At 39.7% G+C, this 22880-nt stretch overlaps 1 protein-coding gene and 1 pseudogene across 1 annotated transcript; both read right to left on the reverse strand.

Moving 5' to 3' along the window:
- Positions 1–750: 750 nt before the first annotated feature.
- LOC100772911 (putative protein FAM47D) lies at positions 751–2028 on the reverse strand. Its single transcript, XM_027432593.1, has one exon. The coding sequence runs from the start codon at positions 2026–2028 to the stop codon at positions 751–753; it is 1278 nt and encodes a 425-aa protein (XP_027288394.1).
- Positions 2029–5404: 3376 nt separating this feature from the next.
- LOC100773202 lies at positions 5405–7093 on the reverse strand (annotated as a pseudogene).
- Positions 7094–22880: the final 15787 nt, after the last annotated feature.

The following is a 22880-nucleotide window of genomic DNA, read 5'->3' on the forward strand; positions in this document are numbered from 1 at the left end:
ACATCCATTGCCAGCTGACTCTGCTAAATTCATTAGCTGTCTCAATGTCTCAGACTTCAAACACTCTGAACAAATCCTATACTCCCAAATACAAGACATAACTGACATCAAGCCATATCCTCTCCTCTGACACATACACACTCTCAGGGCCAAACTCTCACTTAGGTCAAGGTCATGCAAAAACTCTTTTTTCAACTCCATTGATACCTCCTTCAATGTCTCACACTGCTTTCTCTGTGACTCCCTTCAGCACCCTCCCCTGGCCAGAGTTCCTCTTGCCTGTGATGCTCCAGTCACTAAGGCCCAAACCCCCACAATCTCTGCTAGGTCTCCAATATTTATTTCTTTAAAATTTTCATTTAGCTGAAGCTATGGAAGTTATATCTTATTTTATATGAATGATTGCAATGTCTTAAGATTTATCTTGTGTTGTAATTGATGCCACTGAATCTAAAGAATATTCTGCTTTGCTTTTATTTCTGTCTTATGTATTCTTATAAGTAACTGACATAAGAATGCCATATTCTCAATAGTAAGTAAATTTGAGAACGGAATGTTGATCTTGTAGTTGATACAATGTTGCTTCAGCACAGCAGTTCATTTGAGTTCATTGAGAAATGTTTAAAAATGTTAAGTCTAACATTTATATTGTCCAAAACAGATGTTCACATATGGGGATATCTTCATCAAGCATATTCAATATTTGAAATGAGAACAAAATAGAGTCAAGTAGGTAAAATGGAAAACCACCTAGTCGTTTTCATCATCGTAGTCTTCATCCCTTTTCTGCATGATCAATTCATGTGCTTTTAGTACTCTTGGTATTGGAGTGTTGACAGTATCATAATCCCATCCTTTTCTCATGAACAACTTCTCAAGGATGCCTGGCATATTGTAGCCTTTGCTTATGATGAAATCCTTAAAGGCAATTGTTCCATAAAGGTCTTCAATGATGTCTGGTTTACCAGGCGTTTCACCTTGAAGTTCAAGTACGTCTTCAGGCTCCATCAAAGGCTCATCATTTACTAGCTTTTTCCACAGATCTGGCTTCAGGTACCATGCCCCATATCTAATCTTATCCTTGGTGGACTTGTAAGGATCATTCGGTCTTCGGAGTTTCCTTTCAAAGTTTGACTCCTGTATGGAGAATCTGATCTCCTTCACTTTGCTCAGCCTCCTGCAGAACCTGAGTTCAGAAGGAAGCAGGCTGATTTTTTTGATGGCAGAGTCTTCATAGCTCGGTTTGCACTCATAACCAATGTCAAATTGCTTCATCATGAAGTCTTCATCAATGCCCAAATCTCCAAATGATTCAACCCATTCACAGAAGTCATAAACTCCTTTGGGTATGTACCGGTAATAAAGAGATTCACCAGAGTCTTGTTTTTTGGGCTTCTTTTCTTGAATCACACCATATCTACGTGACCCAGGAAACTTGGGAGGATCCAGGTCGACTTTTTTGTGAGGGTATTTCTCATGCAGGGTAGGCAGACTCATCGATTTTCCATGGCCCTCACAATAACCCCACTTCTCCTCCAACTCCCGGTCAGGGTCAATAGATTCCAGCACTTTTAATAAGACATCTTCAGGAATCCCTTTTTCCAGGGGCCAGAAAGCCAAGGGATGCTGGCTCATGCTTGCTTCAGTTCTCTCCACAAAGGACTTGCGCGCTTGCTGGGCCAGCGACAGTGGGGAAAACAGCCTTAAGTACTGGCATTGACTTTTCTGACTCTTTCTGGAGCCAGGGTGGACTTCGTGAGAAATTGTGGGTAGAAAGCCCTCTTTGGGGCCACGGAGGATCATACCTTCACAAGGCGGACAGCCCTTCCTGAAATCGTCCAGCCCTTCCTTCACGAACACCCAGCGTCGGCCATCCAGAGAGGTAGGGAACTTCAGTTGTTCCTGTTTGTGCTTCGATAAACACTTAGAAGGCAGCCTGTCCTTGAACCAGGGTTTGCAGGTCATGCCTAGAGGCATTGGCTGAAGTACCTTCCGAGGGCGATTCCATGGCAGCCAATGCTCCCCCATGGTACCCGTGGACCTCAGGCCACTGCCCCAGTCTCAACGGATTGTTTCTTTGGGGCTACTCAGGTTGCTAAGAGACAAGGCCCATGTGACTGAAATTCTACTAGAATGGGAAAAACCAAGTACTCCCCTATCACCCCCCACCCACGGCCTGCAATGGATCCTTCTATTGTTGGCCAATGACTCAATACACTTCCTAACTCCACTGTATTAGGGGTGGACTTACCAACTGTTTCCTTCTTGGACTATCTCAGAGAATGCTTCTATGAATATTGTATTCACATCTTTGCGTGTACATATACGTTCAACAACAGTGGATTTTCTACATATACGTTCAACAACAGTGGATTTTCTGACCTATGAAAAGGTATTTCTCCATTTGTTTATGTGTTCTTTTATTTGTCTTGGAATTATTTTGTTGTTTTTAGTGTATGTCTGTCACAATGTTTTCTGCCCTCTGGATTTTTCCCCAGAAATTACATAATTTTGGTACTGTTATGAGCTGCATTGAAAATAAAATTTGAGAAAATTTATTGAGAATAAATTTTGAGAAAGCATGTACTCTACTACTTGCTTCCTGATGATGAATCTGTCCTTTTCTGAAGAGTAAAGCAATGCCTCATTATGTTAACCAGCCTGACTCACATTCTATCCTTCTGTTACCTTTTGGCTTGATTTTTGTTTGTTTTGTATTGTTTTGTGTGAGCTTTTGTTGTAGTGGCTGTTTATTTTGAGACAGAATTTTGCTCTGTAGTTAGTGTTGGTTGGCCTGTGTGGCAGTTTGAAAGAAAATGGCCCTCAAATGGAGTGGCACTATTAAGAGGTGTGGCCTTCTTGGGGCATGCGTGGCCTTGTTGGAGAAAGTGTGTCACTGTGGGGGTAGACTTTGAGGTCTCTTTTGCTCAAGCTTCCCTCAGTGTTACACACAATTCACTTCCTGCTGCCTTCTGATCAAGATGTAGCCACCACCATGTCTGTCTGTACACTGCCATACTCCCTGCCATGATGATAATAGACTGAATGTCTGAATCTGTAACTGAGCCACATCCCCCAATTAAATGTTTCCTTATAAGAGTTGCCATGTTCATGTCTCTTCACAACAATAGAAAACTTAAGACAGCATGAAACTTACTCTGCAGAACAGGTCTGCATCAAACTCTTTCTCAAGATGACTGGAATTACAGGTGTGTACCACCACACCTGGGCTTGTCTTGTTTTTACAGTTATTTTCTCTTTACATATAATTTTATGGCAATAGTTTGGTTTTTTCTACCACTGCCTTGAAGAAGCAGATGTACTCTTTTCTCACTTGCTATATTTTATTTTTCAATTGTTATGGTTTTGTTTTGATGTATGGATATTTTGCCTCCATGTATGTGTGCCTGGAGTCCAGAAGAGGGTATCAGATCTCCTAGGACTGGAGTTACGATTGTTTGTGTATTGTTGTATGGGTGCTGGAAAAATCCAGGAACAGGAGCCACTGTTCTGAACCAATCCCTGACCCATCTCCTCAGGCCCTTACTAGCAGTATTTTAGACGAAAAGTTCAAAGCTCTGGCTTGTGTTCTTTGTATAGAAACTGTCTCACATCCCCTTTATCATAACAGATACGCTTAGAGGACTTTTGTGGTTGCAAAGCACTGCAGCCTGTTATCTTTTTGGGTGGTGCTTTTCCTACCAAGTTGCATATCTTAATCTCTTAAATTTAGAGAGTGCAGGATTTCTGCTTGGGTTCCTCCTTTCTGAGCTATGGTCTAAAGTCATTAAACAATGGAGGACAACCACAGACCTTATTTCACACATTTCCCATTTTAATAAGGCATCATTCTGCTGCCTCATAGCCAGGGCCTTGCAAATTATTGATCTATGCATTTTTCTCTATTTTTCTTAATCTCAAGGTTAAGAGATCTCAATCTTTTGGTATATATTGATGAGAAAAGAGACCACAAATTTAACTGATCCATATGCTGATTTCTTTCAGGTCACAAAGACATTTTAAGCATCAAATCCCTCATCATATACTGAATTTGAAAGTGTGTATCATACCTATGTAATTGAAACCAATTTAGTCCCTAATCTATACCGCTGTCATATCATTCCTTTGCCAAATAAAATTCTTTTTCACATAAATAGGCAGAACAAATTAGAATCAGTGGTGTATTTAGAAGAAAGAAAAAAAGAACATAGGTAGGTTGAGAATGGGATGGATCTAGGAAGGGTTGAGGGCAGTGGGGTCAATATGATCAAAACATTATATGAAATTCTTAAATAAGTAAAATATTAAAGAAAAGCTAAGATACTTTGTACATGTTTGACACTTCAATTGAGTGATAAGATTCCCAGGCTGGCCTTGAACTTAATCTGCAGGCTAGGCTAGATTTAATATCCTCATCCTCAAGCCTTTAATTCATAAATAATAAGATTGCAGGCCTACTTTGAGGATTCCAGTTTTCCAGTACTCTCATAAACATGTATATTTACACATTTGTACATTTTCCATTTTCATGTACATGGTGTATAGGTGTATACGAGAAAAAAAAAAGGTATGGCATTAGATGGGTGCAGAGGTAGGGAGACCTGAGAGGAAGTGAGGTAGGAAAATTGTGACAGGAATATATTGTATGAAAAAAATGTATTTTTAATAAAATAATAAAATTAAATTTAAAAAAGAGAAATTCAGGAGAGTTGATTTTGGGAAGGCATCTTATCTTTCACTGGATATTATCATTTTTTCTAGATTCTTATATGCAGAGTCCAGAGTAAATTGGTTGTCTATGCTCTACCATTTGTGTTACATGGAGCTATGCTGGGTTACTTCTCCATTTGTTCCAAAGTTCGTGATTGAGGAGTCCATGGCAAAAGGAAGATTTAAAAGAAAAGAATATCAATGTATTTAATGTCCATGTTATGTGACCTGGTGTGCTTCAAACACAAACACACAAAAGATCAAGGAAACTTATATATTTTGCACAAAGATCTGATGTCATGACAGTGATAGAGAAGTGTGATTGGACAATGAGAGTGTAATCTCTTTTTAAGAAACTGGTAGGAACTTAGCAAACCTTTTTTTTCAGATTCTTCTTTGTATCCCTGTGTATTCATACATGGTACACACACACACACACACACACACACACACACACACACACATATATATATATATATATATATATATATATATATATATATATGCAAAACACTCAGACACATAAAATAAATAAAAACAAATCTTTAGTAAAGTAGTTTTAAAGTGTAATACTTTTACGTAGTGTATACTGAATCTATCACCATCTACAAATACCAGAAAATATAAGTGGTGTTTCTTTTTTTTTAATTACATGATCCTTTATAGCTATTTCATGTCAATCGAAATCACAGAACTAGGCAGAAAGTCCCAGGCTACAAGTACAAACAGTGCAGCACTTCCCTGGGAGGCTGGGGACAGACATGGCACCATGGTCATGGTAGCTGGATCTTGGTAGACTCTGATGCCAAGCATATACCCTTTCATGCTCCTGATGCTTACTCCCAGGCCTGGCGGGGTTGGAGCTGTCCTGAGGGTCATGCTGCTCTTCCAAGGAGCCCCCACACCCCACCCCCGCCATGGGCCCTCCTGCAAATCCTGCCTATCTTCTGCTCTCTATCTTCTCTGCTCTCCCCCTTCTGGAATGCGGCCTTACTGTTCACAGGTACTGAGAGATCAATGCTGGGCTCATCCTCACCAACTCTCTCTGCTCCCCAGGCTGCTCCTCCACCTTCTAGACATCAACCACATCCTTCTCCGCTCCAGCCTCAACCTTTGGCCCCAAGACCTGAGACTTGAGCCAGGTGTAGACATCTGCTGCCTTCGCCATCAAATCCTTGTTGGCTTTGTACAGGCGAATCTTCTTCAGTGTGGCTACCACATCTATGTTCTTCTGAAGGATCTGAGAGGTTACCTGCAGAGTCCCCAGCTCTTCCAGCGCATTCAGACACCTCCCCACATCTGGGTTGTCGACCTTCAGTGCAAATTTGATCTCACTGTGCAGCTTCTGCAGTCTTTCCTCTAGGGAAGGTTCTTTCTTCTTCTCCCCTTTCCTGTTCAGTGAGAGGCCTTCTGACTGCTTCCGCGTCTGCTCTACCTTCACAGGCCTGGCTAATGGCTTCTTGTCTGGCCCTCTGCTCTTCTGCCCAGACTTCCTTGCAGACTCTGAGCCTGGCAGTTGGGACTTCTTGGCCAACTTCTTCCCCTCTTTCCTAATCTCCCCCTCGGGTTCTGAGTCAGAGGAAGACTGCACCGGGCTTGCAGCTGCGCTTCTTCACAGGCTCATTGTCTTCCAGTTCTTCCCCACTACTGCCCCTCACACTCTGCCCGCTGCTTGCATAGCGCCTTCTCCTCCCCCTCTTGTTCTCAAAGTCACCTCCTGGCCTCTAGCTCACTCCTCTGTTCTTCATTGCGCCTCTTCTACTCACTGATGTGGTCCACCTCACCACCTCACCCCTGGCTGTCACTGTCACTGTCACTGTCACTGTCACTGCTACTGCTGGGGATGGAAGGTAGCCATTCTGGCTTTGGTCTCTGCCCTTGGAGCTTGGGGGTGGCTTCTCAGCTGGCTTTCTGCCTTGAGTTTTTTTTTTTTTAACAGACACATCCGAGTCAGAGGAGGAGGATGAAGAGTACAAGGAGGATGGGGACGGCCGTTCTGAAGCCAAAGGCTCCTCCTTGGCCCCATCTGAGTCAGCTTTGGAATCTGAATCCTAGCCTGAAGGCACCTTCTTCTCTTGTCCACCTGGAGGACCCTGCTGTGGTGCCTGGGTCACTGTTTTCTTCTCCAGGGTAAAGTCTTGGTGGCTGCTGACTCATGGGCTCTTGGAATCCTCTTACGATGAGGACATAGTTGCCTGATCCTTGCACTTATCATAGGCGAACAGGCCCTTGGGTCCCGGGAAGGCCGTTGCATGTGTTCCAAAGAAAAAGATGAGGCATTTGTTGGGTGGGGGCTTCACGGCACCATCAACGATGTCTGAGAGTGTAGGTAGCCCTTCATCTTGGCGAACACCAAGTCTCCAGGCTTGAAGGCATCTTGCATGCTGTTGGCAGAGGCCCAGGCCATGAAAAGCAGCAAAGGTCAGTCATCAAAACTTATATTAATATTATGCAAATCTCTTGGCTACAAACAGACACGAACATGAATTTTCCCCTGTATACATTTTGGGGGAGGGTCGTTGAGACAGGGTTTCTCTGAGTAGCTTTGGAGCTTGTCCTGGAACTTGATCTGTGGGCCAGGCTGGCCACAAACTCACAAAAATACAGCTGCCTCTGCCTCTCTAGTGCTCAGATTAAAGTTGTCACTTGTGTACTTTTTAGATGGCAATGTGCACCAAGTGGTGGTCATTGAGAGGCTGTACCATCTTCACATGATCTTTGAAGCTGACCTTGAGCTAGAACTCAGTGGTCCCTTTTACACAAACTTAGGCACTCTAGTGGAAACAGTATAGAAGAGCTACAAAATAGTCATTGCCAAAAGGGAGCACTCATAGCTACAGAAGCAACTGGGGATTCAATGCAATACCTTTTGAGGGAAGTAAATGGGTTTGTGAACCATTACCCAGTAGAAAATATCAACAATCTAGGGATCTAAGAGTACACACCAAGGTTGTCTGTGGTGATACATTATGTATGATTTATTAAAGCTTGCCTGAGGATTCAGAAAGCAAAGTCAGCCACAAGCTATAGAAGTCAGGAGGTGGTGGCATATACCTTTAATCCTAGGTCTCAGGATGAGAAGTAAACAGATCTCTGTGAGTTCAAGGCCTCACAAAATATATCCAGCCCTAAAAGAAACAGCTCATACAAAGATGATCTCAGAACTTGGGATCACATGCCTTTAATCCCAAGACTCATGAGAGGTATTTAAGACAGAAACAGAGTCTCAGAGAGACATTCATTCTCTAGCCACATTGAGTACAGGAAGACATTGAAGTCTCAGGATTCGCCAGCCACGCAGAGGAGAGGCAGCATTCTTAGGTCTGGTGGAGCCAGGATCGCCTTTCAGTATGAGGTAGAGTGAGAGCTAGTGACCAGCTGCTTTGCTTTTCTGATCTTCAGCTTGAAGCTTGAACCCCAATTTCAGTCTCTGGTTCTTTTATTTATCATGTTACAGTGATCACTGCAGTGGTGTGTGGGGAGAGGTTTTGGTAGTCCATGCTTGTCTTTTGTCCCTTATAGTCATATAAACATGTTGAATAGATGCATAGTCACACCACCAGCTCTTGAGAGAACAAGTTGATATGACCAAAGCATGTTATCAACATTTGAGAATAAAATGAACTTTTACTTTTTTCTTCAGTTTTGTCCTTAATATGTCATCCTCTGCATGAGGGCAAAAGCCTTATCTCTCTGAGTCAGACAGATTAGGCACTTAACTCCACATGTCAATGAAAAAGATCACCATGAGGGGCATAGAAAGAAGGTTAATAAACATGACAAAATTGGTAAGAACAAATAAAGAGGTTTGATGACAAATCTATCCTAAAGGTGCTAACAGGAACTCTGAGGTTTTATAGAAAAGGAAAATATAGAGAAGGACCTGAAGTATGTTACCTGGCAGGGCAGGTAATCTTGATGAGGCTAATGGTCTAATTGGTCAATAATCTCAGTTCTCGTTCCAAGGGTACTCTCTCGGGAATATTACCTCTATGATCACTCCAGGGGAGGAATCTCATTTTATTCCATGAGAATATTATTTGTGCTCTAGGTTATAGCACCATGGTATGAATAATTGCATTTATTTGGGAAGTTATCTGCCCTCAAAGGTTTGATGTTGCTTAAAGGTAGTTTCAGTTCTTTGTCATCAAGATGTTCATTACTCATTCATATAATTATGGAGTCCAGAGTAACTGTAGATGGAAGTGGTCTGGAAGGAAGGGATTTAAAAGGTAAAAGTAGAATTAGAGAAGAAAAAATGGAGTGGGTTAAGTCAATGACTAGTACCTTCCTTCACCATCTGTCCAACACCTCATGTATGATACAGACTCTAATAGTAGGGAAGTTGTACAATGCCATTTTCCACAGATGAAAAGAGGAAAGAAATGGATAAGAGATGTGAGTATTCATTTATCAGTATTTTGGGTCATTCACTTTTATCTTCATGTGGCTCGCAGGAGGTCAATGTTGAAGAATTTGTATGTGTAAATTGCTTTGCATAGGGTTTGTTTATGCAAATATCAGCATTTTTATTATTCTCAAGTTAGATATTCAAGATATTTCTGAGGTTTGGAGAGATTGCTTAGCAGTTTATAGTACGCAATGTTCTTGAAGAAGACTTGGATGAAGTTTCCAGCATGCATATTAGGAACATTGAAACTGCTTGTAACTCAACCTCCAGGAAATCAAAACTGCACTTGTGAGCACACATAAGCACACACAAAAGCACATATACATACGCCTAAATAAATAATAAAAATAACTTTATTTTATATATGTGCAAGTGTATGCCTGGTTATAAGTATGCACTTGTACCTTGTGTGTGCAGAAGTCTGTGGAAGTCAGAAGAGGGTGTCAGATCCCCTCTGGAATTGGAGTCAAAGGCAATTGTAAATCACCATGTGGCTGCTGAGAATTGAATTTAGTTCTTCTGTATGCTCTTAACTGCTGAGCCATCTCCAGTCCATGATATAATAGCACTAATATTTTTTTAAGGTGCTGGAGTGGTTGCTTAGTGACCAAGAGTGTATATAGCTCTTGTGAAGGACCCAAGTTCACTTCCCAGCACCTATGTCAGGCATCTTACAACCACCTATTTCTCAGGATCCAAGGGATCCAGTGTCTCTGCCCTCTGTTTGTACTGTTCATACATGGCATTCACTCATATGCACACATAACTAAAAGTAATAAAAATAAAATCTTAAAAATTATTTCTGAGGTCAGAATTTATGTTTATAAGAAATTATTGTGTACACTTTTACAAATAAATGATGCAACCTTGACCCATTTCTCACTTTTTTGCTTTCTTTTTCTTTCTTTTTTTTTGAATAGATTCTCACCCTGTTGTGTATACCAAGCTGCCTTGAGATTGTGGTCTTCCTGTATCTGTTTCCCCACAGCCAGGAATGTATACTTGCACCTGCATTCCTATAGTTCTTGAGTTTTTCTTAATCTCTTTGGATATTGTCACACATTAAAAAAAGAATAAAGTATATTTTATAGCTGGGTGGATCAAAATAATATGAATCATGGTGATTCTTTCATAAATATTTGAAAATCTGTATGGACAGGAATAAGAAAATATCATCCTAATGATGTGTAAATCAGAAACAAAGAGCTTTAACCATACAACAAGAACAGAATGAAATATTACTTATTCCTTGGAAGTAAGCATATATTTCAGGAAATGAGGAAAATATTTAGATTTTTTCCAGGTAGTGTGTTTTATTGCTAAGAAAACACAAAAGCTGCCTTTCCCAGCATTAAGATTTTCGTTCATTTATTCAAGGCCAAGGCTCCATAAAGGTACATAACAGAGCTCTCTTGAAAGTCAGGATTATTTTTATTATATATCTTTTCAGTACCAAGCCCTCAGGAACTATTATGCTTGAGGCAGAGACTGTCCCCACAGAAGCTTTGGCCTGTGGCAACAAAAGGGTAAAAGAACTTCAAAGAGCCCCCCTCCCCACCCTCCCCAGTCCCTGGATTAGCTTCCCAGCTCAACTGACTGGAATCCACACCTAAATTCTCATACACTTATGTAACAATAATTCTTTCTGCCAGCTGCTTGGGTTCTGATGCCACTTTAGGACCCCCAAATAACACACAGAGTCTTAAATTAGTTACAATGCTGCTGACCAATTACTAGGATATATTATTTGCTAGCTCAGTCTTAATTGTCAACCATAATTACTAATCTATATATTTTTATAAGGACGTATCTTACCAAGGACGCCAGCCTTATGCATCATCTCTTCCTGGGATCACATGGTGACTCTCCCCTTTCCTACATTTCCCAGATTCCTCCTTCTTTCCTAGTCCTGCCTAACTTGCTTCCCTATTGGCCAACAGTGCTTTATTTATCAATCAATAAGACAAACATATACACAGAAGGACCTCCCCATCACACCTAGGTCCTGACTTTTGCTCTATTGTCTCTGCAAATTGTACACTTTTATGGGGCAGGGGGAAGCCGACTGACAATGGAAGTGTTTCTAGAAAGAACTGACATGTCTGCCAGTAACTAGAGTGGAAATTTCCGGTTCTAATGTGGATAGCATCTTCCAATGGCTAGTCTCCCAGATGTAAGAATTCAGAGGAAGAGTATAAATGCTTATAAGTGTCCTTGCTTTCTGAATGTGTTTTTTCCTGCTGCTACCAGACTTCAAACTGGCAACTCTTTATCTAGGACTTCAACAATGGATTGGGGCTACTAAGGCATGCAGCTACTTAGTAGGCTGCCTAGCTGTGTGTCCAGAGGTGACAAATTGTTGGATGAACTACCCCTTGTCACACAGCAATCCAACAAGTCCATTTTGATGAAATTTACATATGTTCTGTTAGTTTGTTTCTTTGAGAGAACCATGGCTAATTCATATGCAGATAAAACATTTTTACCCAGTTTATTGAAGATGATTATTAGCTCATTAGTATACATAATAGGCTAACACATTGCATGCTATCATTTTTTCAATGATTTATTTATTTATATTAATTATGAATACAGTGTTCTGCCTGCATGTATGCCTGAAGGCCAGAAGAGTGCACCAAATCTCATTAAGGATGGTTGTGAGCCACCATGTGGTTGCTGAGAACCACTGAGCCATCTTTCCATCCCCCATTGCATGGTTTCTTTCTTTCTTTCTTTCTTTTGCTTCTGACTTCATTTTTATATTTATTTTTATTAGTTCAAATTAGGAACAAGCTTGTTTCACATGTCAATCCCTTCTCCCTCACCTTCCTCTTCCCCCCTAACCCCCACTCAACCTCCACCCCATCCCCCTCCACTCCCCAGGGAGGGTAGGGCCCTCCACGGGACTCCCCAAAGTCCACCACATCATCCTAATCCAGGCCTGGGTCCTCCCCCATGTGTCTGGGCTGAGAGCACATCCCTTCATGTGGAATGGGCTCTCAAAGTCGCTTCTTACACCAGGGAAAAATACTGATCCACTACCAGGGTCCCCATAGAGTACCTAGGCCTCCTCATTGACATCCACGTTCAGGGGTCTGGATCATTCCAGTGCTGGCCTCACAGACAGCAGTCTGGGGTCCATGTGCTCCCTGTTGTTCAGGTGAGCTGTTTCTGTGGGTTTCACTTGCCTGGTCCTGACACTTTGATCTTCATTCCTCCCTTTCTGCAACTCGGTTCCAGAATTCAATTCAGTGTATATCTGTGGGTATCTGTCTATGCTTCCATCAGCCACTGGATGAGGGCTCCTCATGCTCCCATTTAGCTCAGGAGATCCTTCCCCTTTCCATTCTCTGGGGTCCATGCATTTTTCTCTTAGAGTCCTTCTTGTTTCCTAGTTCCTTTGATGATGAGGATTGTAGGCTGGTAATCCTTTGCTCTGTCTAAAATTCATATATGAATGAGTACATACCATGTTTGTCTTGTTTTGTCTAGGTTACCTCACTCAGGTGAAGATCTTTTCCCGTTCTGTGGGCTGTCGGTTTGTCTTACTGACTGTATCCTTAGCCTTACAGAAGCTTCTCAGTTTCCAGAGGTTCCATTTATTAATTGTAGATCTCAATGTCTGTGCTACACATAATATAGGTGTTATGTTCAGGAAGCAGTCTCCTGTACCAATTTGCTCAAGGGTATCTCTCACTTCCTCTTCTAGAAGGTTCAATGTGTTTGGATTTATGTTGAGATCTTTGATCCATTTGGACTTAAGTTTTGTGCCTGGTGATAGATGTGGATCTATCTGCAGTCATCTGCATGTCTGAATCTAGTTGTGCAAGCACCATTTATTGAAGATGCTTTCTTTTTTCCATTGTATAGATTTAGCATCTTTGTCAAAAATAAGGTGTTCGTAGTTGTGTGGGTTAATATCAGGGTTTTCAATTCGATTCCATTGGTCTATCTATCTGTCTAATTTTGTGCCAATACCAAGCTGGTTTCAGGAGTATAGCTCTATAACAGAGCTTTAAGTCAGGGATGGTGATGCCTCCAGAAGTTCCTTTATTTTACAGGGTTGGTTTGGCTATCCTGGGTTTTTTGTTTTTCCATATAAAGTTGAGTATTGTTCGACTGAGTTCTGTGAAGAATTGTGTTGGGATTTTAATAGGGATTGCATTAAATATGTAGATTACTTTTGGTAAGATTGCCTTCTTACTATGTTGATCCTACCTATCCAAAAGCATAGGAGATCTTTTCATTTTCTGATATCTTCTTCAATTTCTTTCTTTGAAGACTTAACGTTCTTGTACAGGTCTTTCATATGCTTGGTAACAGTTAGCCCAAAATATTTTATGTCATTTGTGGCTATTTTCAAAGGTGATGTTTCCCTGAATTCTTTCTCAGCAAGTTTATCATTTGTATATAGGAGAGCTACTGACTCTTTTGAGTTAATCTTGTATCCTGCCACTTTACTGAAGGTGTTTATCAGCTGTAGGAGTTTCTCAGTAGAATTTTTCAGGTCACTTATGTAGACTATCATATTGTCTGCAAATAGTGAAATTTTGACTTCTTCCTTTCCAGTTTGTATTCTTTGATCTCCTTCTGTTGTCTTATTGATCTAGCTAGGACTTCTAGTACTATATTAAGTAGATATGGAGAGAGCAAATAGCCTTGTCTTGTTCCTGATTTTAGTGGGATCACCCTAAGTTTCTCTCCATTTAGTTTGATGTTAGCTGTTGGCTTGTTGTATATTGCCTTTATTATGTTTAGGAATGTTCCTTGTATCCCTCATGTATCCAAGACTTTTATCATGAAGGGGTGTTGCATTGTTAATGACTTTTTCAGCATCTGATGAGATGATCAAGTGGGTTTTTTTTTCTTTCAGTTTTTTCTTTCAGTTTTTTTTTCTTCCATTTTTATGGAAGACTGCAATGACAAATTTTTGTATGTTGAACCATCCCTGAATCTATTTGATTATGGTAGATGATTGTTTTGATGTGTTCCCAGATCCAGTTTGCCAGTATTTTATTGATTATTTTTGCACCAATGTTTATGAGGGGGAGTGGATGTATTACTACTCTTTAGTTGCATCTTTGTGTGGTTTGGGTATGAGGGTAACTGTAATCTCATAAAAAGAGTTTGGCAATGCTCCTTCTGTTTCTATTGTGTGGAACAACTTAAGGAGTATTGATATTAGCTGTTCTTCGAAATTCTGGTAGAATTCTCCACTGAAACTCTCTAACTGGGGCTTTTTTTGGTTGGGAGACTTTTGATTTCCTTGGTGGTTATAGGTCTATTTAAATTGTTTATTTGGTCTTGATTTAATTTTGGTATGTTTCACCTATCCAGAAAATTGTCCATTTCTTTTTCACTTTCCCAATTTTGTGGAGTGCAGGTTTTCAAAGTATGACCTGATGATTCTCTAGACTTCTTCACTGTCTGAGGTTATGTCCCTGTTTTCATTTTTGACTTTGTTAATTTGGATAATCTCTCTCTGATTTTTGGTTAGTTTGGCTAAGGCTTGTCTATCTTGTTGATTTTCTAAAAAAAAAATGAACTATTTGTTTCATTCATTCTTTGTATTGTTATCTTTGTTTGTTATTTTATTGATTTCAGCCTTCAGTTTAATTATTTCCTGGTGTCTACTCTTCCTGGGTGAGTTTGTGTTTTTGTTTTTTTTTTTTTTTTCTAGCGCTTTCAGGTATGCTGTTAAGTGGCTAGTGTGTTTTCTCCAGCTTCCTTATGTAGGCACTTAGTGCTGTGAACTTTCCTCTTAGCACCGTTTTCATAGTGTATCATGAGTTTGGATATATTGTGCTTTTCAATGAACTCTAGGAAGTTTTTAATTTCTTTATTTCTTCCTTGACCCTATGATGATTCAGTTGAACATTGTTCAATATCCATGACTTTGTAGGCTTTCTGCAATTAGTGTTGTTGTTGAAGTCTAACTTTAAGCTATGGTGATTTGATAAGGTACAGGGAGATATTCCAATTTTTTTTTTTTTTTGTATCTGTTGAGGTTTGCTTTGTTACCTGGTATCTGGTCAGTTTCAGAGAAGGTTCCATGAGGTGCTGAGAAGAAGGTATATTCTTCTGAGTTTGGGGAGAATGTTCTATATATGTATGCTAAGCTCATTTGAGTTATGGCATTGGTAACTTCCCTTATTTCTCTGTTAAGTTTCTGTCTGACACCTGCCCAGTGGTGAGAGTGGGGTGTTGAAGTCTCACAACATTAATGTGTGGAGTTTGATGTGTGATTTAAGCTCTAGTAATATTTCTTGTACAAATGTGGGTTTCCTTGTGTTTTGGGCATAGATGTTTATAATTGAGACTTCATCTTGGTGGATTTTCCCTGGGATGAATTTGAAATTACCTTCTCTGTTTTGATTAATTTCCGTTTGAAGTCTATTTTGTTAGATATTAGGATAGCTATAACTGTTTGTTTCTTAGGGGTGGAGTTGTATTTCTTATATACAGCAGAAGGAAGGATGTTGTTTTCACATCCATTCTGATAGCCTGTGTCTTTTTATAGGTGAACTGAGATCATTGATATTAAGAGATATTAATGAGCAGTGATTATTAATTCCTGCTATATTTGGTTTTCTTGTTGGTGGTAGTATTTGTGTATTTCCATTCTTTGGGGTTTGCTGGTGTGAGGTTATCTGTTGCCTGTGTTTTTTGGGTGCAGCTAAATTCCATGGTTTGGAATTGTCCTTCTAGTAATTTCTGTATGGCTGGATTTGTGGATAGGTAGTATTTAAATCTGATTTGTCATGCAATAGCTTGTTTTCTCCATCTATGGTGACTGAAATATTTGCTGGATATAGTAGTCTGGGCTGGCATCCATGGTTCCTTAGAATATCTGTCCAGGACTTTCTGGCTATCAGCTTTTCAATTGAAAATTAGGGCATAAATCTGGTAAGTCTGCCTTTATATTTTATTTGGCTCTTTCCTTTACAGCTCCTAGTATTCTTTCTTTATTCTGTATGTTTAGTGTTTTGATTATTATATGGTGAATGTACTTTTTTTGAAATACTCTATTTGGTATTGTATGAGCTTCTTGTACATTCATAGACATATCCTTCTCTAGATTGGGAAAATTTTCTTCTATGATTTTCTATGAATATATTGTCTTGCCTTTCAGCTGGACTTCTATCCCTGTTATCATTAGGTTTGGTCTTTTCATGGTGTCCTAGATTTCTTTGGTGTTTTGTGTTAAGAATTTGTTGGATTTAACCTTTTCTTTGACAGATGAATCTATTTTCTCTATTGTATTTCAATGCCTGAGATTCTTTATTCCATCTCTTGCATTCTGTTGGTTATTCTTACAACTGTAGTTCCTGTTCATTTCCCCAGCTTTTCCATTTCCAGAATTCCTTTGGTTTGTGTTTTTTTCATTGCCTCTATTTCAATTTTATTGTCTTGCTTGATTGGTTTTTTCTTGGTTTTCTTGCCTTTCTTTAAGTTATTTATTTATTTCTTCCATTTTATGTTTTTATGTTTTCCATTTTGTGTTTTCCTCCATTTCTTTAAGAGAATTTCTCATTTTCTTTTTAAGGGATTCTCTCATCTTCATCAAGGTGTTTATAATATCATTTCATTCTGCTTTATCTGCATTGAGCTGGTCATGTGCCATACTGCTCTTCATGTTGTTGAATGTATTCTTTTTTTAATGTTTCTTTATATATATATATATATATATATATATATATATATATATATATTAGTTCTAGTAGGGAACAAGCTTGTTTCACATGTAAGTCCCTTCTCCCTCTCCCTCCCCTCACCCCCACCACCCCCCACCCCATCCACCCACCACTCCCCAGGCAGGGTAGGGCCCTCAACAGGGGCTCTGCAAAGTCCACCAAATCTTCCTGTGCTGGTCCTGGGCCCTTCCCCATGTGTCCAGGGCCATAGTGTAACCCTTCATGTGGGATGGGCTCTCAAAGTCCCTTCTTACACCAGGGAAAAATACGAATCCACCACCAGAGGCTCCCTGGAGTGCAGAGGCCTCCTTATTGACATCCATGTTCAGGGGCCCGGATCATACTTGTAATGGCCTCCCCGACAGCATCTGGGGTCTATGTGCTCTCCCTTGTTCAGGCCAACTGTTCCTGTGGGTTTCTCCAACCTGGTATACAGACCCCTTTGTTCCACATTCCTCCCTCTCTTCAACTAAATTCCCGATTTCAGCTCAGTGTATATCTGTGGATGTCTGTCTCTGCTTCCATCAGCCACTGGGTGAGGGCTCTAGGACAGCATAAAGAGAAGTCATCAATCTCATTTTAGGGGAAGGGATTTTAGGTTATCCTCTCTACCATTGCCTGGATTGTCAGATCGTGTCATCCTTATAGGTCTCTGGAGATCTCCCTGGTTCCAGATCTCTTCTGGTACCTATAATGGCTCCCTCTAATATTGTATCTCTCATCCTGTTCTCTTTCCTCTATTCTTCCCCCAACTCAATATTTCTGCCCCTCCATTTCTTCTCCTATACTCCTCTTCTCATGCTCTTATTATAGTATCTCCTTCCCCCCTACCCTCATGCTCCCAATTAGTTCAGGAGTTCATGCCACTTCCATTCCTGCGGACCATTTATCCCTTAGAGTCCTTCATGTTTCCTAGTTTCTTTGGTGAAGAGGACTGTAGGCTGGTAATCCTTTGCTCTATGTCTAAAATTCATATATGAGTGAGTACATTCCATGATTGTCTTTTTGTGACTGGATTACCTCACTCAGGATGGTTTCTTCTAGCTCCACCCATTTGGCTGTGAATTTCAAGATTCCATTGCTTTTCTCTGCTGAGTAGTACTCCATTGTATAAATGTACCACATTTTCTCAATCCATTCTTCAGTTGAGGGGCATCTATGTAGCTTCCAGGTTCTGGCTATTACAAACAATGCTGCTATGAACATGGTTGAGCATATGTTGTATGACATGCATTATTTGGGTATAACCCAAGAGAGGAATGGCTGGATCTTGAGATAGACTCATTCACATTTTTCTGAGCAACCGCCATACTGATTTCCAGAGTGGTCTTACAAGTTCGCACTCCACCAGCAATGGAGGAGTATTCCTTTTTCTCCACATCCTCTCCAGCATAGATTGTCATTGGTATTTTTGATTTTAGCCATTCTGACAGGTGTGAGGTGGTATCTCAGTTGTTTTGAGTTGCATTTCTCTGATAGCCAATGATTTTGAGCACTTAAGTGTCTTTCAGCCATTTCAGATTCCTCTGTTGAAAATCTCTATTTAGTTCTGCACCCCACTTTTTAATTTCATTGTTTGGTGTTTTGGTGGCTAGCTTCTTGAGCTCTTTTATATTTTGGAAATCAGTCCTCTGTCAGATGTGGGATCGGTGAAGATCTTTTCCCATTCTGTGGGTGGTCGTTTGGTCCTACTGACTGTTTCTTTTGCCTTGCAGAAGCTTATCAGTTTCAGGAGGTCCCATTTATTAATTGCAGACCTCAATGTCTGTGCTACTGGTGTTATGTTCAGGAAGCTGTCTCCTGTGCCAATTTGTTCAAGGGTAATTCCCACTTTCTCTTCTAGAAGATTCAGTGTGGCTGGATTTATGCTGAGATCTTTGATCCATTTGCACTTAAGTTTTGTGCATGGTGACAGGTATGGATCTAACTGCAATTTTCTGCATGTCTGAATCCAATTGTACCAGCACCATTTGTTGAAGATGCTATCTTTTTTCCATTGTATAGATTTAGCACCTTTGTCAAAAATAAGGTATTCCTAGGTGCATGGATCAATATCAGGGTTTTCAATTCGATACGATTGGTCTATCTGTCTATTTGTGTGCAAATACCAAGCTGTTTTCAAAACTATGGCTTTATAGTAGAGCTTGAAGTCGGGGATGGTGATGCCTCCAGAAGATCCTTTATTGTAAAGAGTTGTTTTGGCTATCCTGGGTTTTTTATTTTTCCATATAAAGTTGAGTATTGTTCTTTCAATGTCTGTGAAAAACTGTGTTGGGATTTTGATGGGGATTGCATTGAATCTGTAGATTGCTTTTGGCAGGATTGCCATTTTTACTATGTTAATTCTACCTATCCAAGAGCATGGGAGATCTTTCCATTTTCTGGTATCTTCTTTAATTTCTTTCTTTAAGTCTCAAAGTTCTTATTGTACAGGTCTTTCACTTTTTTGGTTAGTGTTATCCCAAGATATTTTATGTTGCTTGTGGATATTGTGAAAGGTGATGTTTCCCTGATTTCTTTCTCATTGGATTTATCATCTGTATATAGTAGGGCTACTGATTTTTTTGAATTAATTTTGTATCCTGCTACCTTGCTGAAGGTGTTTATCAGCCGTCGGAGTTCCCTGGTAGAGTTTTTCGCGTCACTAATGTAGACTATCATGTCTTCTGCAAATAGTGAATGTTTGACTTCATCCTTTCCAATTTGTATCCCTTTGATCCCCATTTCTTGTCTTATTGCTATAGCCAGAACATCAAGTACAACATTGAAGAGATATGGAGAGAGTGGACAGCCTTGTCTTGTTCCTGATTTTAGAGTAAATTCTTTGAGTTTTTCTCCATTTAGTTTGATGTTGGCTATTGGTTTGGTGTATAATGCGTTTATCATGTTTAGATATGTTCCTGCTATTCCTGTTCTCTCCAAGATCTTAATCATGAAGGGATGTTGGATTTTGTCAAAGGATTTTTCAGCATTTAGTGAGATGATCATGTGGTTTTTCTTTTTCAGTTTGTTTATATGGTGGATTACATTGATGGATTTTCGTATGTTGAACCATCCTTGCATCCCTGGGATGAAGCCTACTTGATAATGGTGGATGAATTTTCTATGTTCTTGGATTCGGTTCGACAATATTTTATTGAGTATTTTAGCATCGATATTCATGAGGGATATCGGTTGGTAGTTTTCTTTCTTAGTCATATCTTTGTGTGACTTGGGTATCAAAGTGATTGTAGCCTCATAGAAAGAGTTTGGCAATATTCCATCTGCTTCTATTGTGCGGAACAGTTTAGGAGTACTGTAATTAGCTCTTGTTTGAATTTCTGGTAGAATTCTGCAGTGAAGCCATCTGGCCCTGGGCTTTTTTTTTGGTTGGGAGGCTTTTGATGACTGCTTCTATTTCATTGGGGGTTATAGGTCTATTTAAACTGTTTATCTGATCTTGATTTAATTTTGGTAACTGCTATTTATCCAGAAAGCTGTCCATTTCCTTTAGATTTTCTAATTTTGTGGAGTACAGGTTTTCAAAGTATGACCTGAAGATTCTCTGGATTTCCTCAGTGTCCGTTGTCATATCCCCCTTTTCATTTCTGATTTTGTTAATTAGCATGCTCTTTCTCTGCCTTTTGGTTAGTTGGCTAGAGGTTTGTCTATCTTGTTGATCTTCTCAAAGAACAAACTCTTTGTTTCATTGATTCTTTGTAATGTTTTCCTAGTTTCTACTTTGTTGATTTCGTCTCTCAGGTTGATTATTTCCTGGCGTCTACTCCTCCTTGGTGAGTTTGCTTCTTTTTGCTCTAAAGCTTTCCGTTGTTTTGTAAATTCTCTAATGTGACATTCCTCCAGTTTCTTCATGTGGGCACTTAGTAGTATGAACTTCCCTCTTTGCACTGCTTTCAGAGTGTCCAATAAGTTTGGGTATGTTGTGTCTACATTCTCATTAAATTCTAGGAAGCCTTTAATTTCTTTTTTTATTTCTTCCTCAACCCAGGATTGGTGCAATTGGGTGTTACTTATTTTCCACTCGAATGTAGGTTTTCTGCAATGCGTATTGCTGTTGAATCCTAGCTTTAATGCATGGGGGTCTCATAAGATACAGGGGGTTATTTCAATTCTTTTGTAACTGTGGAGGTTTGCTTTGCTGCCAACTATGTTGTCAATTTTTGAGAAGGTTCCATGTGGAGCTGAGAAGAAGATATATTCTTTTGTGTTTGGATGGAATGTTCTATAGATATCTGTTAAACCCAGTTGGGTCTTAACTTCTGTCCGTTCCTTTGTTTCTTTTTTAAGTTTCTGTCTGGTGGTCCTGTCTAGTGGTGTAAGGGGGGTGTTGAAGTCTCCTACTATAAGTGTTTGTGGTTTTATGTGTGGTTTGAGTTTTAGTAATGTTTCTTTTACAAATGTGGGTGCTTTCGTTTTAGGGGCATAGATGTTCAGGATTGAGAATTCATCTTGTTGGACTTTTCCTGTGATGAGTATGAAATGCCCTTCTTCATCTCTTTTGATTGCTTTTAGTTTAAAGTCTAATTTGTTAGATATTAGGATTGCTACACCAGCTTGTTTCTTGAGCCCATTTGATTGGAAATTTTTTTCCCATCCTTTTACTCTGAGGTATCGCCTGTCTTTGAAATTGAGGTGTGTTTCTTGTAAACAGCAGAAGGATGGATTCTGTCTTTGTATCCATTCTGTTAGCCTATATCTTTTTATGGGTAAGTTAAGACCATTGACATTTAGGGATATTAATGTCCATTGTTCATTGGTTCTTGTTTGTTTTGGATTTATTGTTGATGGTGTCATTGCATGTGGATTTTGCCATCCTGTTTCTTTTTGCGTTTGGTAAAATTAGATTAACTATTGCCAGTGTTTTTGTGAGTGTAGTTATGTTCGTTGGGTTGGAGTTTTCCTTCCAGAACCTTCTGTAGTGCTGGATTTGTGGATATGTATTGTTTAAATCTGTTTTTGTCATGGAATATCTTGTTTTCGCCATCAATAGTGATTGAAAGTTTTGCTGGGTACAGTAGTCTGGGTTGACATCCATGTTCCATTAGTGCTTGTAGTGTATCTATCCAAGACCTTCTGGCTTTCAGTGTTTCCATTGAGAAGTCAGGTGTGATTCTGATTGGTTTGCCCTTATATGTTACTTGACCTTTTTCCTTTGTTGTTCTTAATATTTTCTCTTTATTCTGTAGATCTGGTGTTTTGTTTATTATGTGTCAGGGGGACTTCTTTTTGTGGTCCAGTCTGTTTGGTGTCCTGTAAGCTTCTTGTACTTTCATAGGCATATCCTTCTGTAGGTTGGGGAAGTTTTCTTCTATGATTTTGTTGAATATGTTTTCTGTACCTTTGAGCAGTGTTTCTTCACCTTCTTCTACACCTATTATTCTTGGTGTTTTTATGGTGTCCCATATTTCCTGGATATTTTGTGTTAGGGATTTGTTGGAATTGAGGTTTTCTTTGGTTGATGAATGTCTTCAGTAGCTAAGATTCTCTCTTCCATCTCTTGAATTCTATTGGTTACACTCACATCTTTATTTCCTGATCGTTTATCCAGCTTTTCCATTTCCAGCATGGCCTCATTCTGTGTTTTCTTTATTGTGTCTATTTCAGCTTTCATGCTTTGAACTGTTTCAAGAGCTTCCTTCACTTGTTTGGATGTTTTTTCTTGGCTTTCTTTAGATTCTTTAAGAGATTTGTTTATTTCTTGAATTTTTTGGTTTGTCTTTTCCTCCATTTCGTTTAATTTTTTGTTTGCTTTTTCTTCTATTTCTTAACGGATTTTCTTGTTTCCTCTTTAAAGGTCTCTATCATCTTGCTGAGAAAATTTTTGAGGTCCATCTCATCTTCATGCTCTGTGTTGGGCTTTTCAGATCTTGCTGGAGTGGAGTCCCTACATTCTGGTGGTGTCATATTGGTCTTTCTGTTGTTGAGTGAAATCTTATTCTGTCTTCTTCCCATATCTTCTTTTAGTGGGTGCAGGTGGGATCTCTGTATCTCCTCTTGTGACCCAGTGGTGTGTGGAGGCCAGGATTTCAATGTCCAGAACTCTTGATGGTCTTTCCTCTCCTGGT

The sequence above is a fragment of the Cricetulus griseus genome, chromosome X, assembly GCF_003668045.3.
Source record: "Cricetulus griseus strain 17A/GY chromosome X, alternate assembly CriGri-PICRH-1.0, whole genome shotgun sequence".
NCBI classification, from domain to species: domain Eukaryota; kingdom Metazoa; phylum Chordata; class Mammalia; order Rodentia; family Cricetidae; genus Cricetulus; species Cricetulus griseus.